General features: G+C 40.2%; 1 protein-coding gene across 5 annotated transcripts; it reads left to right on the top strand.

Annotated features, from left to right (window-relative positions):
• The first annotated feature begins 18 nt into the window (after window positions 1-18).
• LOC111254602 (organic anion transporter 3-like) lies at window positions 19-16,778 on the top strand. 5 transcript variants are annotated; one of them, XM_086974774.1, is made up of 10 exons: window positions 21-1,361; window positions 3,295-3,579; window positions 4,412-4,515; window positions 4,941-4,975; window positions 13,128-13,296; window positions 13,782-13,956; window positions 14,309-14,391; window positions 14,964-15,178; window positions 15,623-15,804; window positions 16,325-16,778. In XM_086974774.1, the coding sequence occupies exons 1-10, from the start codon at window positions 1,257-1,259 to the stop codon at window positions 16,445-16,447; spliced, it is 1,476 nt and encodes a 491-aa protein (XP_086830900.1). In that variant the 5' UTR covers window positions 21-1,256; the 3' UTR covers window positions 16,448-16,778. The 5 variants fall into 5 exon arrangements, with proteins under 5 accessions (XP_022671344.1, XP_086830900.1, XP_022671341.1 ...); XM_022815606.2 differs by having other exon boundaries at window positions 22-1,361; window positions 4,821-4,975; XM_022815607.2 differs by lacking the exon at window positions 21-1,361 and adding an exon at window positions 1,372-3,033 and having other exon boundaries at window positions 4,821-4,975.
• The last annotated feature ends 1,824 nt before the right edge of the window (window positions 16,779-18,602 follow it).

Genomic DNA, 18,602 nt, shown 5'->3' with positions numbered 1-18,602 from the left:
CGCTCCAGCGAGCATGGCACAGGACCAGGGCTAGCGTTTCTATTTGACTAACAATTATGGAGAAGCATCAGTTTCTTTCTCTAAAAATCCTACTATAATTGCCTATAATGACAAAATGAGGTGAAACAATATTAAGATACAACAAATAATATAACTATCATACGTAGTAAAGCTTGAATTCTGCAGGGTACTAGCAGTGTTGGCTCGTCAATGGCCTGTCACTATTCGAAGTCGTCGAGGGTAAACGATTTAATTAAATAGGCTACAGTTTTCATTTCCCATTTATGAACTCTATCGGCATCTAGATGCTTTGCTGCCATATTGGCGTTAAACGAGTACAAGTAATGGCGCCACTTTTAACGGTCCACTATGCCTATTCAACGGGGGTGTACGGCGAAAAGTAAAAACTCTCTACAAAATAGACCTACGTATGTCTGAGAAGAATGAAATTTTTGAGGTTGAAGGTTTTTGAGGACTCTATCAATTAGCCTACCAGACAAAAGGAGCGGAAACGAAGTACTGCAACCATCAATTTTCGTCACGGATTTGTTTCATTACTATAGATACCGTAGGGACGAAATGAAACGATTTAATTTATGTGCTTATGTTAAGTATCCTCTGCCATACCCAATTTCTATGTACAAGTAAAGGACGCTGCGTTCCCCCTCGCATCCCTGGCGAGCTTGTCCATAGCTCTATCGTGTTTGACTACCTTTCGAACTACGTTTCTAAGGGCATTATACCGAAATTTAGTGAAAGACACGTGCTAATTTTCTGCCCGAATACTTTTGATGAGAGTGCTAAAACTGGAAGAGAGAGCACGTAATCGATTACGGAAGATGGCTAAGAAAGAACAGAGTTCAAGCGTTCTGGAGTACTCGCTGGCGTGAGCAATCGAATGGGGGCCGCTTCGATAACATGAATAGCTCGATCAAACAGAGCTAGAAGCAGCAATTGTTGGTTTGCCATTAGTGTTACTGCACTCTATATGTCTTCTTTATAGTAATCCTTGCCCCCGCGTGGCCTTCTCAAAAACTAATGCAATTTGTAAGATGGATAGGACTACGTCGACCTGTGTTTCTTCTTACTGCTATTACTCGCGGTGAGAATTTAAGGTTTAACAAAAACGGCTCGTTCGACGGCTCTGAGCAGCGTGTGTTGTTCTCTGTATTTTTTTGAAAACATTTTGAGTGACTTGGTGGCTTACGGTGTGCGTACGGTGAGGTAGCGGTGAAACTTGATCTGTTGGTGACGGTATGGATAAAACCGCTGAAAAAAGTTGTCGGAAGGATGAAGTAAAAGGAAACGATGGCCTGAGCCTGGACACGCTGTTCGGAGTATTCTCGACATGGCACATTCCGGTCAGTTGTATAATGGGTCAAATACATACAACTTATATAATAATGCTGGTCAAGAAATAGGTGTTAATTGTAGTTGGATAGCAAGTGGACAATTTGACTTTCTTTAAACTTTTTATTAACAGAAATAAAGCAGCATCGATTATGAGGGCGTGCTAGATGGTTAATTCTGCCATGATGCATGGGAGCCTATTGTAACTGCAAGATATTAGAGTACCAAAGCAAAAACACTAGGTAAAAAAATAAGTACCAAGTAACGCTTTCAAGGAAACTGTATTCAATGGTAGACGTTTGTAGGAGCTGTACCACAATAGGACAATTGTATTTTGTTTTACAGACTATTTGAAGAATAGATCTGTCAGTACAAACAGCGCAAAGGTGACCTTTTAACGGCATTTGGCCCGTTAAACTTACGGATAAAGTGCATCACTAGTTCGAACTATCTAAGAATAAAGTTGTTCATAAATAAGAATCCCAATGACTGCCATAGGTTAGCTGTATTTAAGAGGATCGGATAGTGATAGAGTTAGCTGAAATTGTAAACACCTGTTTCATGCCCTTAAAGTTAGGGCATAACAATATGTTATGTCGTATTTTTTTTTATTACTATTTTAGTAGCGATCTAGCGATTTGAAGTTCATTTGACATAAAGTGGCATAAGGACGAATCAATTTTCAGTTTCTTGTCTCATTTTATTCTCGATCAGGGCTTCATGGTCATTTCGTTCTCTTAATGATGCGACACATATCAATAATTTATGTTACAGGAACGTGTTGCTAATTCCCAGGGTATTTGACCGGCAAACTAGTCTTTTTTCTCTAAGCGAATAAATAAAACTAAGTGAGGTGGTCTCATAAGTTGATGTCTGAGTATAAATAAAAAGGGAAACACCTTCATAAAAAGACCAACTCATTTATTGATAATAATGAAAATCTATAATTCAATGCTAGATCAACTTTATTTTAGCTTGGTAACGATATGAAAAAGCTGAATATTCTTCAAGAAGTAAATTCCTAAACTATACTTTATTAATTTCTATCTGGGACGTTTATATGAGCCTTCTGAGCGTAATCAGGGAGTCCCTCTAAAGACTCGCTGAACAGACAGAGCACGCTTCATGCAGCACGCGTCTATCAGCACGACAGTTGGACGTCATCCACGTGCTGATACCATGATAAGTATCACGGTCAGACTCGCTTATCAAATGTATGGCAGCCGTTGACAAGAAAAGAAGCCAATAACAATTCATATCTTTGCGTTGATTCAAAGGTTACTTCAAGGATTCAAAGGTTAGGACAAAATAGAAAAATCGATGTCTATAGAGACGAGCGTGCACTCCGCCTGTTTATAAAACGTTATTATACATCTGGGCATGCCTTTCGAAATGTCTGATGATTTAACCAGAACCGCTAAAAATGACTTAGGAAAAGTGTCTCTCTTTTCTAGGTTTAGGTTTTGATGGGGTTTAACCTTTAATTCAATTCTAGCTGATGATCTGTTACTGTAAGTACCTTTTCCCAACGAGGCTGTACGTTTTAGAGACACTCAGCGATCTTCGGGGACGTGCCGTTTCCAGATACGTTAGTGCGTCTGTTCCAAGTAGTTCACCAGTAGTTTTAGGCAGTGGCCCAGATCACCGAGTTTCGAAGCTTTTATGATTCATGGCCCCACGATAGTAAGCAAAGATCTAAATTATCAGCTTTAATAAACGGTCAGGCACTTAGTTCGTACTATTTTGAAAAAGCCTGTTAAGATCGATACAAGACGTTTGTTTATATGTAAAATGAACTAATTAAACTTTATATATACACATATATATACACGACGTGTTTGAAAATGAAGCGGCAGCGTTAAGACATAAAGATTCACACGGCTAATTAAGTAAATAGAAAATCTGCTTGACTTACGTAATTTTTTTTGTTGCTTGCATATCTAGCTAATTACGTTTGCTGTCATTCGAGGGCTTCCGTCGGCGATGATGCTTATGGCGGTAGTGTTCGCAGCTCCGGCAGAGCAAAACTTTCGTTGTAATACGCTGCCCGGTTGGATGGCAAACGAAGACCAGTGTACGGTGCGGAAAGTAGACTCCGTCATAGATACGCATGATCATAATATCTCGACGACAGACAACAGCAGTATGACAGAGCGTAGCGATATGGTTATTTGCACCGCTTGGTCATTTGACCATTCTGTATACAAGGGGACCACGCTGGTAGATGAGGTACGTATTCGATAATCTGTACTTCAAACAGATCCAAATATAAAGCCAATTTCCGCCAAAAACGTAGCTCGATCGTTTTTGTCATCTAGTGAAAGAAGGTCATTATCAGTAGACGGATCGCAACAAAGAACGTTTATCTTTAACAACATAATTGTCCACATTGCCCGCCAGGATTTAGTTACTGCATAGTTAAATTTCATTGCCTAAGCTGGCTATTTAAAATCTGCTACGGGTTGGGCATAGGTAGATTTCGTCTAGTGTTAGGAGCCAGCCGTCTAACGAAAGCTTGACGGCGATACCGGGTATCAAACTCAAGACATAGCGCTAGTTATAATCAGTTTAAGAATACACGGGGGTCCAGGCTTGGAGCTGAACGTAGACATACTATTCCGTGCTGCTAGTTAACCGTATTGAGCAACGTCTAACGGCAATACCGGGCTTAAAACTCTAAACATTGACAAATGGAACAACTTTTTTTATACCACACCAGTTTTGTACTGTAAATGTTAGGTCCTAATTGTAAGTCAGCATTCGGCATTTTATAACGAGTCTAGCAATCTTTGCGGACAGGTAGCCGCTTTCGTACGTAAACAGCACTGATGTGTAGATGTTGGCTGAGCTGGATGTCTTAATAACCAGAGAAAAGTTTATTTTTTCTTTTTGTACACTTAACTTGTTTACGATATTTTATTCTTCTGCTACTATAATAACGACTTTTAAGTTGCAAAGATATTTTTTTCCCATTCTGTTTGTGTATGTAGCTATAGTATCGGCGGCAATTCAATATCTCTACTGCACATATTGTTGAGTGTTTCACCTGATTTGCTTGCAGTGGGATCTCGTATGCGGCCGGAGATGGATAGCCTCTTTATCTCAGAGCTTGTATATGTTTGGACTTATTTTTAGCACGACCATATTCTCTCATGTGGCCGACTGGTAAGTTAGGAATGATTACTAAGTTGATCTTAACTGTCATTGATCTTTTGATGAAAATGAGTAAGTGATTTTTTTCAGAACTGTTGACAGGTTGCATAGATGAAAAGTTTAATAACTATTTGTATTTGGGCCGATAACTATAAATTTCAAACATCAGTAGCACCATAAAGCTGCTCGAAAGTAGGACGTGCACCTACCTATTCAGTCAGTGTGACCTGTGGCTCTATGTTTCACTGCTTTATGAATCGTATCGAAAAAAGACTATGTTGCATTATACCACACTGCAAAGTGACGATTCGATTCAGGTACGGGCGCAAAAGGGCCTGCGTGATCTCACTCGTCTGTAGCCTATTGATGGGCGTCCTTCTTGCGTGCTCACCCTCAATGGCCGTCTATAATATTTTGCGTTTTTTTTCCGCTGTCAGCTCGAGTGGTTACTACGATGCAGCAACAATTCTATGTAAGTTGTTAAACATGCAGAACTTGACAAACGATACTTACCTTACGATACTTACTTAGAGAATAGAAAAAATAGACAATTAATTAAATCCTCAACAGCTGCTAAAAGTAAATTTGAAAAGCAATTGTGGAAATATTATACGGAATTTTGCTAGACGAAAATATTATACTGCCTACTTAGCTGCTTAGTTCCCCCTGTGCTTAAAATGTATAAATATATCGTTACTATTTTCGGCTACATCAATGGCGTAATTGTAATCATGATGGAGAATTATTGAATATCTATATTTATACTTTAGAATAAATAACTGAAAAACTTGTCATGTTGTCAATTATATTATTTCTGAGAGTTAGCTTGATGAGAATGATGTATTGGCGTATCATATTGAAAAGTAGTTTTTACAGCAGTTCGGAATTGTACGTGTTCTCTTCAGACTTAAGTTATTTATAAAATTAGATTTTCAATATCCTGAACTTGACCCTGGGTCAGCTGCCACAGCTTATTATTTCCTACAAAAATGAAACAACTGAAAGTAAGTGTGCAATGTCTATTCAAATCACACCTAAATTAGTTAATTGCTAATTTAAACTTCAAAATCAAATTACTAACCGGATGTGAAGTTTTATTAAATAAGTTGCACGAAGCTAAGTTAAAAACTAGTCTTGCAAGGCAGCAGACGCACGATGCTTGCCCATAACCGAGCCATAATACTTCTACTTATTCCCTATTGAAATGAAATAAACTAATTACTGATAATCGCATTGTCATTACGGCCCTATGTTGGTATAGTAGCAACTTTTTACCCCATCTCGAATGAGTCATTTTTTTTAAACTATTTTTTTTCTTTTGAGGAACTTGTAATCACTTGCAGCTTGTACTCTAAGATGCTACACCGGATTGAGCGGTCGCTTGTATAAATGAGCTAAACTTCTACATCAGTTTGTACCGCTTTTTTCTAGGTTAACAGAATATGTGCGTGGACTCATTGCCATCCTTGGCGATCAATTGGATGCCATCATATCAAAACGCCTGAACAGCCCTTTAAGTTTAGATTATGTGATGTCTTATTAGTTGTCTAACCATGATAGGTTCAGTTGACGGACATCGTACAGGATGGATTTGACACCTAAGCCCGTTCTGACGTTCTTATGGCGTGTCACTAATAGAGTCAATGCCGGTGTTGATATAGATATGAACAATGCCCAATCTGAGTCAGTGGACAAACAGCTACTACCAATGTAACCGCCAGTGCATCGTTTCGGATCTCACCGAGCGAGCCCCGACTGACGCTTTCAAGACGGCTGTCTCCATAGGGGAATATAAGATCGGTTTGTTAAACCTGTCACTGCTGCTGTCGATCAGAAAACAGCGACGGTTTCCCCCCAGATTCAAATCGAACGAGAGATCGTCACCATTACCGCTGAAATGATCGTCGTCCATCCTATGTCGTAGAAGATCCGTGTAGAGCTTAAGCGACTGACCGTTTATCTTGTCATCAAGGTAATCCCAAACCACTTACACAGTTGGACATCGGCTTTTTCCAAAGGTTCAGCTTATCCATTGGCTGTCTACCAATAAACTTTAACGTAAGTAACAAAAAACTTGAGGCGGAGGGCGGAAGAGGGAAAGACAGAATTGATCGAGTCCAAAATCCAGAATTTAGCAAATCCAAAATTTGTAATGTGATCTTATATGAAACTTTATTATATACTTTATTTATCTACTTCGAGTTCCTGACCCCATTGAGCGCGTGAGCATTAAACCTATTCATATATCTTAATAGTTGTACCTAAAGCCTTCTCCCAGATACACGCATCTTGTTTGACCAAAAAAGGACTGTGATAATACTTTGAAAAATATCACAGAGTGACCGTCTACTAGACATGTAGTAAGCCATTGTTATGTACTATTTCATACATTTACGCTGGAGTTAACCATACAAATGATTCAATAGCATTCGTATAGATTCGGTTGTACCGTCGTCAGTACGTTCAAAGCTGTCCGTCAGATATCTCGAGAGATCTACGAAGGTAAGGCTCATATGATAAGCCCAACACATTCATATTGAATGACTAAAGCTGTATCTTCTACGAGCGTGTGAAGTGTGTGATTTAAAAAACCTATAATCGCACGCAGTGAAAAAGACACAAAAACGCTGCTGGCCGGCTAAAAATATTATAGAATAGATTAATATTTTACGGATGCTAAATGACAACCCGACTGAATTGAATCAAAGTTCTTGATGAGGATGACGAGCTATGAACCGTTCGCCTGATTACGTGAGAAGATATCTCCTTCTCTAAAATGTACCCTAAGTAAATGAAGCTGATTTAGCATTTTTTCTTATTCAAATCTATTGCAGCGCTAAGTCTTGCTTTAATAGTACCGGTTACATAAAGAATAATCGCTTGTTTTGAAATAGTCTGTGTGTACTGCAGCTTGCTGACCGCTGCAGAGGTTCACGTAGAGCCGTTGAAGCTTGACAACTTTGAATGTTCCTATTACGCCTAAAATAAATAAGAGTGGTCCATGCATTTTTTCAAAACTAGGTTGCTCGTTGTTTGTCTAGTTCTACCCAGCGCGTCAAATTAAGACCAGCAGGTGAATACGTTACTTGCTAAGCTATCACGTGGGCATGGAGGGGGATTACAAATCAAAAACAACGCTTGCTAGAATAAAAGCTACGCGTCAAAAGAAATTCATGTCAAGCCTGACTTATTGTCTATCTATCGATATTTATGTATACATATATCGAGCGCGAATCGTTGCACGATACTGATTTAAATACGGTCCGAGATTAAGCCAGTAACCCACTGTGGAGAGTTTGTCAATATTAATGGACTCATAATAAGGCCCGTATAGCGTAGTATTTGGGTCTTGAAAACGAGTTCTATATTTACGTGCTTGGATTTCGTGGAAGCGTGCGGCGTGCGCGTGCCTCGCGAATAGTAGTATTGAAAATAAAGTTTTATCAGCACGGTTACTTAAGCTCGAATCGTCGAAGAATGTTTTCATATGGGAACACCTGTCTTAAATGTAGAGCCGAGCAGAAAAGAGTAATTTTCCCGTAATAGAAAACTATTGCACCCCAAGGGACCGCTAGATGCATACGCTTTCTGCTCCCAGGTTTCTTGTGAGCGAGCCACTCTAAAATCTCACTCGGATAGTGCCAAACAGAGAACTAGCTACGTTAAAAAGAAGCTGCAGGAATGATAACAGGAATACGGTTACAACATCCATACCTAATGGGAAAGAACGAAGCAAATATTAGATCAGGTTGTTAGTTTTATGTCAAGCGCCTTTCTATTTAAACGGACAGCCCCAACCCTAACTAGGTGTTAGAGTTAGAACTAACTTTAACTTCGTTATAAGTTAGTTCTAACTAAGTTAGGGTTTGCATCAATATAATAGTGATCAGTTCAACGTGGCACGCAGCAATACTGATGCGCACCAATTTAATAACAGTACCAAGACTTAAAAAAAACCTCAGTAGACACGACCATCTGAAAGGGTTTTCAATCCTTCCGCTCAGTGAAGCTTGGCAGTTCTATTTGCTATCGTTGAAAATGATTCCTATAATGCGGTTTCTATGCGCGGCGATCCAACCAGTTGGTCCAACTCTAGAAAGCGTCACAGCAAGCTTGCTGCAAGACCATTGGCTAGTGTATCGGCTAATGGTAGACAACATTATCTACGTTCACATACACTGTTTAATAGCGACGTGGCGGGTATCACAATGGGTAAAGCATTTCTATCCAATCCTGTCGCCAATGAATCTTAGACAGACTGGTCATGATTGACCCAGTCGTACACCAGGCACCCATGAAGGTATTTTTCTAGCCAGCAAACACTCGTAGACAAACGTCGGAAGACATTGGCAACTTATACTTAGTTCATTACTCAGGCATGTAGACTAGCGCCGTCCTCGTGGCGTTGTTTGAGTTGCCTAAAAAAATAATTTTGGTGTTTTACGTCCGGGAATTAAGTCGTTGAGTATTACCTCGTACGGCTGGCTTCCAGCACGAAACGAAGTGTGGATATGCCAAGATTTAAAAGTAGCCCACCGCATGTCATTAAGTTTAGCGAACAAATATATTACCTATTGCGCTATCACTCAGGCACCTTTTGTATTTCTATGAATCAACTGCCACAGCAGCTCTTAGATCTCCTCTCCGTTTCGTGATAGCGTAAGAAATACCATATTGGACCAGATAGACTTACAGACACGCGGTCTAGGTTCAAATCCGGGCGTAGGCACACATCGTTTGCAAAAGCCAGCTACACTGAAAACGCCTACAGCATAGACAGCGAGCGTAAAATAGAACGAAACAGATGTCCTTTTCGGTCATGTTGCACACTTACGTCATGCCTATGATAATGAGAGTATTACACTGTTATATGGGCATCAGGTTAGATAAAGATAGAATCTGATACCTGTACTATGTTACGACCTTTCCATTGAGTCTCATCTACCAAGGAAATTATCATAAGTAAAGTAACATCGTCGATTTTATAACGCCTAGATATTTGGAATTGCGAAAAAAAGAGACAACATCACTACAGTTTTATGTCTTATATGTCAGACATGACAAACTTTTACAAGATACACTTTCTACGTCTACGTAGAACTCTACGGAGTCGTCTACGAGTGATCAGTGGTGCAAGTAAAGCAAAAAATAGTCAGGTGCAGAGTTCCATTGATTTCGCCGCATAGCAAGTCAGATTTAAATCAAGCTAAAATTTAAAGATATATTTAAATCGTTCTGACTATATATAATAAGAGTGGGAACTAAGGTTTTCCAAACGCGGCACGCGCGTGGTTCTATTGCAGGAAGAAAAAAACGTGTGAAACATCTCAGCGAATTCTCTGGTTGAAGAAAAGTGCAGCATAACGTGGACTCGCCTATATCGGCACTCTGTTCATTTGTTTCATTGCTATTAAACTTGCCCCGAAGATTGGGTGGCCGGCGAAGGGCCCTTGACTAATATCGGATTTGCTCGAAATTTTCGCTTAATCAAAATGACTTGTGAATATTATCAGACTTTAAAATCAGTTCGATTTATCTGTCAGACCTAAACATGCTTTATTACCGCGCAAAATTTCCGGCTGCAATTTATTTAGAACGATTTTTATCGACGACATATAGTCTTTTAAGGACCTTCACTCGTGGCTGTCCTTGACGTGATCACTAACAGGATAATTTTAGGGATTCTGTTTAGTTTCAAGTGATCCAGCAAGAATCCATAGTTGACATTCTTCATTTAACGCTTATATAATGTAACGTGAACGCGAGCAGTATCTCTCTATCAAAGACCAGCTGGGAGAAATAAACGAATCCAGTAACGTGGCTTCGAAACAGACGTGACATATCAGAACACATGCTATCCAGCTATATCTGTGCAATAACAAATGCCATCCAGCTTCACATGTGCTAAATCGTAATTAGGATCTTTTTTAGGAAAACGCATTAGGAATCTATCGCGAACTCGAGCGGTGTCGTGAACCTGGGCATCGTGACCTATGGAAGCCCCTAATCATATTTAAAGATAAACGCAGTCTCTGATCAACGAAATATTATCACAGATGACTCACCTGACGTATGAAGCGCACTGGCCATTGTAGGCGAGCTAGTTTATATAAAAATTTCGAGATAGGAAAACCTAATAATCAACAGAAGGACACGCGAGCTAGGTAAAATCGAAAACTACAATTGATTTTTATTAGCCACAATTTTGTTCGGTATTTACGTAGAGATGATGAAAAACGAGCGTGTACATTTGTTTCGCTGGCCTGTGAAATAGCTGACAGAGAAATTACTTGCTCAAAGTAGATCGCTTCGTGCCAGCGTTTCTTCATAAGTTTCAGTTAAGTCAAACAGCCTTCTCGGCAAATTTCAGGACAGCCTGAAGTCTCTAACAGCCTGAAGAAAGTATCTGTGAGGTAATGGGTACGCGCTTCCAGTGCTTCCTTTTCAAAGATTTCCCCTCCGTCTTTGTGCTACCAAAGGAAGTCCAACAACGGCTGGCGTTACTACATTTACGGTTTACCTCCAAAGTTAGTTTATCATGTGAACTCTTTACTCTAGCAGTTTGTAGTTCTGGCTATCGCGAAAACGCATCTTCAGGTGGATTTTGGACGATTTCCGAACACGGTCGAACTGTCCACACTGGAGCTCAACAGAACTCGTGCATCACAACAGGCCCATCCGCCTGACCATCGGAATCTATCCAATACTCAGTCGTCTTTTTGGTGCTAGTAACCGTCCATAATTCAGCTGAGCTTGTGGTGGTCTCACGAAAACCGGAACGTTCTAACAACTCCACTCTGGCCTCCGTCGTAGTATTTCCATCTCGGGTAACAATGGAATGGATTTGGTTGTGCGCTCGTATCGAACGCATTATTCCGCGGGATTGGCGCTAACCGTCGATGCACCCTGGGCGAAATCAGCGGGGTCCTGGCTTGACTGGAGGAGGTAATCGTTACGAACGCAACGCTTTTGCTAGGTCAGCGGCGGTACGTGTCTCCTCATCACGTTTGCATTCGTCATTAAAGGCGCTGTGACTGCACACCATTGCGATTGTCATAAATTTACAGTAACCGTGAAAATCGTAGACACCGTAAGCTTCTTCAGTCAGACATTTTACCGTAGCTGTGATGACAGCAAAGGACACATTCGATCTGATACGAAGAACTGTGGCTATATATAGACGATTGCTAACGTGCAGATCAGTAGTGCTAACTGTTAGCGTTCTCTGCCACATAAGGAAAAACGTATCCCCTCCCGAAAAACGTGAGACCACGCAGTTCACTCAGCGACTATTAAAAACGCTTACTGTTTTCAAAATAACGCAAGCTAGTAAAATATGCGATGTTCAAGTTATTATCACTAAGCATAGGTTAATCGCTTGAGTAAGTGCCGAACATCCGTGCTGGCCAAACCTAACATACCAATCATTTACATAGGGTCAACTTCGGCCTACCATTAGATTGTGGTACACTATGTTAGCCACGCTTTATATAAAGCTGTCACCTTCACATTTTTTCACAGCTTTTACATCCGCTTTCAAGGCGCTACAAACTGCGTTCCCCTGCGGTAGCAAAAACGGGTTCCAATACTTTACAACAACATCGTGGCTTAATGATGGCCGCTTTTAATACCCTTAGATTGTTTCAGGATAATTACTTTCTTCATAGTTGTTTCGACTGTTGCTGACTGGATTCGCCATCATGACTTCAGGCATGGATGGTGCTTCAACAGCACTTCAGAAATTTTCAATTATTTCCAGGCTTGTGAGAATTAAGTCCATGAGGAAGCAGGGCTTAATGCAGCCCTGAAGGTTTAGGTGGTATGAAACAGTGAATGTTGCAAAGGCGTTTGCCATAATTAGTGTGCTAAGGCCACATATAGTATTGCAGTCAGCAACAAATTTACGCTAACCTTGTACGCTGGTTTAGGAAACTACTGCTAAGCACTCGGGCCGTCCGACGCGGTCAGAACGAGAATTACCACAGTTGATGTAAACAATCGGGGACTGAGGATTCGATCCCAGCTGTATTAGGTGGTTGGTTATAAATTATGTATATATACACACCCTTATGGAGCTATCCGTTTTTTGCATTATAATATATGTTTATTTTATACTGCATTATTTACATCTAAAAGCATTATTCTCATATATATATATATATATATATATATATATAGTAGTTTCGTCTTTTAAATATTGGCGACACATTAGACGTAGGGTAGAATTATCTTTTCAAGTGGTAAATCAGCTGCCGTATAGAAGATGTTAAAACTGTCATACGAGACACTGCAATTTCAAAAAAAAAACGTCTTCCAGAGACAATCCATCTGAGTAGTACCGCTTCAAACATTTCTGCTGGAAACCAATCGTATATACATATATACTTAATTTGTCATATCGGCATCTATGTTTCATTAGGCAGACTCTACAGGAACGCCGATGCGGCAAAGGAGCGAAAAGCTTACATCAACCGTAAATCGTACATTCGGCCAATAATAACAATTGTTTTCTCAAAATAATATTGCTTCAACTTGAAGACTCAGCTCGTCATGTTAGGGTGTTGTGCGATGATCGGGTCATTTCTCAAAGCGTATAAAGGTTGGCTTCATTGTATGATTTCTAGTGGTCGAGTCTGTTTCTGCTAATCAACGCTACGTGGTAACGTTGACCGCTGGTCTAGGATGGACCGTAGGAATGATTCTCCTGCCTGTGGTTTCGTATCTCGTCCCGAACTGGAGAGTACAGCAACTCGTCATTGCAGCCCCATTCGTGCTTCTGCTTGGTCTGACCTTGTGCGTTGCGCCTTCTTCTTCTAGTCGGCCGTGCAGCTTTTTTCGCCGTGCAGAAAAAATCAACTCCTTAACTACTCTTTTGCTTATACGTATTTTCTCTAATTAATTATAACTTTACTTAGACAAAGCGAAAATGTACATGGTGTCCATTAGGTCAGCCGGTCATATATATGGACGCAAATCAACAGCAAGGCCACAATCCCTACCCTTCAACTAACTTGAGACTGTTGTCGACAATGTTAGCCTATGTATAAACAGTTATTGGTAATGGCTTACACGAAGTTCACTTACTTGATAGCTGATAGCCTTATTGGGCATTCTGTGGGTCATCTAGGAAGTACCATATGTTAATGGCGCTTCGTATTATTAGGTTGAAGTAAATATATGGTTAGGGACTATCGATACGAGTTGGCGGTATAGATTTGCTATAAGCGTGAGCCAGTTATATAATATTTTGTTTGCTCTTTTTTGTTGTTCTGTAAAAGCTTTATCGATGAATCTCCACGATGGCTACTTGAAACGGGCCGGCTTACACAAGCTCATAGGACTTTAATTAAAGTCCTTCGTAGCCGGCAGAAAAATCGGTTTTCCGTCACCGACGACATCACAGTAGATGATATTAATAATTTTATCGACGACATTAAAACGCGGAATGCCATGGTAAGTTCTCGTAGAAAAAAAGAAGCAGGTTTGCGAAAGCATTTGTAAATATTTTATATGGCCACGAGGAGGAACTATATATATATAGCGAAAAGAAATTATTGGTAATTTTTTAGTTAACGAAACTACAAAAAAATTGAGCACTGGTCATACAAGTAGCTTTAGCTTTTCTATTTCATACAGCATATGTGATGTTTTGCAAACGGTACAAGTGACACTTCTAGATCTGTTATGTTTGTAACAGATCGAAAATATGCCTATATATAAATGGCTACTATATACTTTCATTTTCAATATTTGCTTCCTTCAATCTAAGTCCAAAATACCTTGGTACTACACTAAATAATTTCAGATACCTCACAAAAGTAAAGGGACTATTGTTAAACTATTTGGCGAACAATTTTGGCGTTCAACCGTTGTCTTCTGCTACTCCAAGTACGCAACGCAAGTATCGCAATGGGAGGCTAGCCTTCACCTACCATTCGTAAAAACCATAGCCGAAAAATTAATCCTACAATTCACGTTTGCTCTCAGTGTGTTTTCTGATCTGGGAACATAAAGCACCCAAAATTTCGAGCTTTGTGAAGTAGAGCAAGCTTTCAATATACACTATTTTTTTTTTGACAAATGCTTTACCATCTATCTCACAAGGAATATACTCAGCCAGATCGTCTTGTAAGTAACAGAGGAACTACTTTTGCAGATTCACTTTTTCTTTTTAATTTTTGGCGAGTTCATAGCCAAGGCTCGATGTTTTCGTATAGTAGGTGGGCCTTTTGTTAACAGCACCTCTGAGCACCATAAACATCACGTTGTTACATTCTGCAGGATTCATGCACCAAGTAAGCATGGCCTGTGTCATTAAAAAAATGACAAGATTTAACTGAATCTATTTTGGAATAATTATAAGTAGCGGTGCTAACCGCGCTGGTCTTACCAGGCAGAGGATATAGTAGATGACTAATAAATGTACATTTCCGTTTTTCGGTACTACGACACCAATCCAGAATGGTTGTGTATGTTCTCTGGTATCACCTGACGGTGTCATCGGTCACTGTGGGACTTAACCCGTTCCTGAGTTTTGCTTTAACTTCCCTCTGCGAGCTTCCCAACCGAGTACTGGACACGATCGTCGTGCGGACAACTCCTAGACGGATAGCGGCGGCCTCAGCTTTTACAATTACAGCGGGAGCAATGAGCGTCTACTATATCTTCTCTAATGGTACGCCCTATCCCAGGGAAGCTACATATGACCTGGTCTGCGGAAAACCGACAGTAAACAGCAACGCATTACAATGGTTAAAGTGATTTCGTAGCGAATATACGTGTGTTATTCGAAATAATGAAGCTACACACGGACGTAGACGATACGGTGTTTATCGGACGAATATTCAGTGATCATGTGCTATGCGGATCTGCTCCTGTGCCCTGCAACCGTTGAGCTGGCATCCAACAGTTACTGCGGTTGCATGTACTCTATTTGGATCCTTCTTAACCTTAGATACGACATGTGTATTGGCTTGAAGCTGCACAATGTCGTTGTAGTATTAAGAACGGTCGATGACCATACCTCATGTTGACAGCGACACCTATAAACATGCGAACTTATATATTAGAAGTTGCATTAGTTTAAAAACGGTAACTGCGTATGCTTATTCGTTAACAGGTTTCTGGTTTGCGCGGTTCGCAAGCTTAGTGATATGTCGACTTTGTATGGACGTTCATGGATCTGTTCAAAGGGTGCATCTAGCCGAGCTTTATCCCAGCGGCTTGCGATCTTTAATCGCTGGCTTCGTCTACACGTGTGCTAATCTGGCTGGTCTCCTTAGTCCCTTCATAGATTACCTTGCAAGTATTTTCTTCTAATCGTGACCCTAGCCGGCAACGTCCAAAAAAATGCACTCTCTGGTTTCTATTTTGACGTTGCAAAGTATTACTTGTAGAATAAATGGGCTCGATTTGCACACAAGCACACCTCTAATTAGCCTCTAGAGACTATTGCAAAGCTGACGTTGTTTGGCCAAAAAAAAAACAACGAGCTATCACGGTGCGTAATATGTGCAGCTGAGCAGCTACTGAAAATTACAAAGCTCATAAGGTTAGCTTAAAATATGGCTGGTAAAATGTTACGAGACGTGCGATTGCAAACAATGCCCAATACCTCTCTAGGCATAAAATTTACTATAGATTGAACAGCATCTAATCTGGCTGATTGATGACATCATATCATGCATCCTTACGTGTTTAAAGGCTCTCTATCTATTTTCCTGTGCATAAAATGCCGATTGATAGATTTTGCCCTCCGCATATGTGACATCCACCGTTCCATTGGATAAGTAGATCAATAAGCTAAACTTACGCATTGCAGGGGCAAGCCACTTATCAATGGGTTCCATCTGTAATGATCGTGTTATTATGCCTCATTGGAAGTTTAGCAGCGCTCTCAGTAAAGGAAACTTTTGACCGAGATCTTCACGAGGAAAGTTCCTAAAAGCTCGCTCCTATCAACGATTAATAAAAGCAATAAGAAATACATAAAATATCTTATTCGCCTATTACTGTGTAGAGCTCTGTTGCTGAAAGCAAAAAAAAACGCTAGGATCAGTATTTACGATACGATGACACTAACGCAAAGCTACCAAGGAACCGTAACATATCAATCTTTATTACTAGCATGCCTCGTTAAACAGATGAAGTTTCAAACTGTAGCAGAAGTAGTTGAGTGAATTCATTTTGCTTAAAAGCATACGATACCCTTGTGTAACGGGATTCAATGCCAGGACGCAACGACAAAAATAAAATTCTCAACATCCTTTGGTAAATTACGTTTTTATAATTTTAATCCGGCCTGGCCCAACGAGCTGACCCCCGTGACGGCCTCTGATACGTGAATTAGAAGTGGGTTAACCTTCTATTGGGTAGTTCCATACCAACTGCGCCGTCTATTCAAGACAGTTCAATAGATTAGCATTGCTGATCATCGATCATCGTTCGTTTTTTTGAATGTAAGCTAACTCTGAGATCAGAACAGTATTCAGTGTTTTGTAAATGGCTTAGCTTCAACTAGGTATGTACACGGGCGAACTCAGACAAAAATGGAAGCTAACTTTTTTTTTAACAGTACACCTATTGAGATCGATGCTGAGGCAGGGGAAATGTAAAAACCTACTGTGTCCAATAGGGCTCAGTAGGATCTGAAAAAATGAAACAGCATCGATCCTAACCTGGGTAAACCTATTACACAAGTCGGTTGTGGGCGACAGAGTTTCTAGGCTGACTAAGACCAGAAATAGGTGACTTGGACTCTGCAGCGGAAACGGTCTTTTTTAAACAAGAGATACTTGCTTCGGGCTAGACTTTGTTTACTTAAGGTTTCTGTTTCTGTTACTGTCGAAACACTCTGTTTGGCAGAAGATCATTGGGCGGGTTGTCTGACGTACGTTTTCCACGAATCACGCCTTCAATTCCTACCCGGCGTGGCGTACAGTCCTTAAATCCCAAGAAAAATTGGTTTAGCCTGCCTTACCTGAATTGCTACCATGTTCTACCCTAGTCAGAATTATAGAAGAACTCATTCTGATAATGCAAATTTATTTATGTGCTAGATAATGCAAACGTAATTGGATGATTGCATTGTCGCTTTTAGCGATCTACTATGCTTGTATGCCCCTAAAGGTAAGCTGGTTCTCAACAGTCAATCCGACAATTGACTTCTTGATGAAAAAATTTAAGATGGCAATTATTGGCGAAGTGACCAGGGTTTGCCATATAATAACCTCGATTAAATGGCGATCATGTCCATTAGAGCAAACAAAGTCACTAGAGGTAGGACATGATCTGATCGAAAGATTAATCGATTCTAACCACCTCATTAATCCGTCCAGTAAAAACCAAAACCCGACGCCGGGCCCTTTGATTTCTTCGCTGAACTGGGGAACTTTAGATAAAACTTATCGCAAGTAAAACTTCACGATAACGACGCTTTCGACCAAAGGTAAGGGGCGCTTGGACATAACAGGTAAGTTGTTGACACTCTTCGTACCTCTGTCATTGCCTCTAGATCAAGGCTGCACAGAGTGGTTTTCGTATCGTAATTTCCGAGTTAAGTAGCGCACTATTGCTACAGGCTCGCAATGGCAGTTTGTTGTTTCCGTCGTGCAGCAATAACTCTGACGTCTAAAGATTTTTTGTCGCTTTCAAGCTATTTACCTGCCAGCAATTCGTTAGACTTTACATCCGTACTAACTTGACTAAGATTTGTTCTCTTAAAAAATCTCATGAGATGTCGTGCTTACTCAACTCGACTTTTTAGCTGAACACGGGAGTGAACAAGAAGAACAATAAAATAAACAGATCCTAAAGAGTCGTGAAAAAAAGCACATTTAAAAAAACTTCAATGGAACACTTACTTGATTTTCCTATAATTAGCACTATCCGTCCTATTCAATGCCAACAATCATTGTTTCCAGCATTGTAAACATTATAAGTTTTACATTACGAAGCGTTTGGACCCTCCAGCTAGCATTTCGATAGCCTCTGCGTTTGGTATTTCCAGGAAGATTTTTATCTGATTCATGAAGAAACATTGGTATCCAGCCGTTAACCGTACAGATCGTCCCGTTGTAAATTCTAAGCAACCGTTTATC

This window comes from Varroa destructor, unplaced genomic scaffold, assembly GCF_002443255.2.
Source record: "Varroa destructor unplaced genomic scaffold, Vdes_3.0 BEIS01000007.1, whole genome shotgun sequence".
Classification (NCBI taxonomy): domain Eukaryota; kingdom Metazoa; phylum Arthropoda; class Arachnida; order Mesostigmata; family Varroidae; genus Varroa; species Varroa destructor.
The sequence above is the reverse complement of the archived record's forward strand: the minus strand, read 5'-3'. Positions and strand labels throughout refer to the sequence as shown.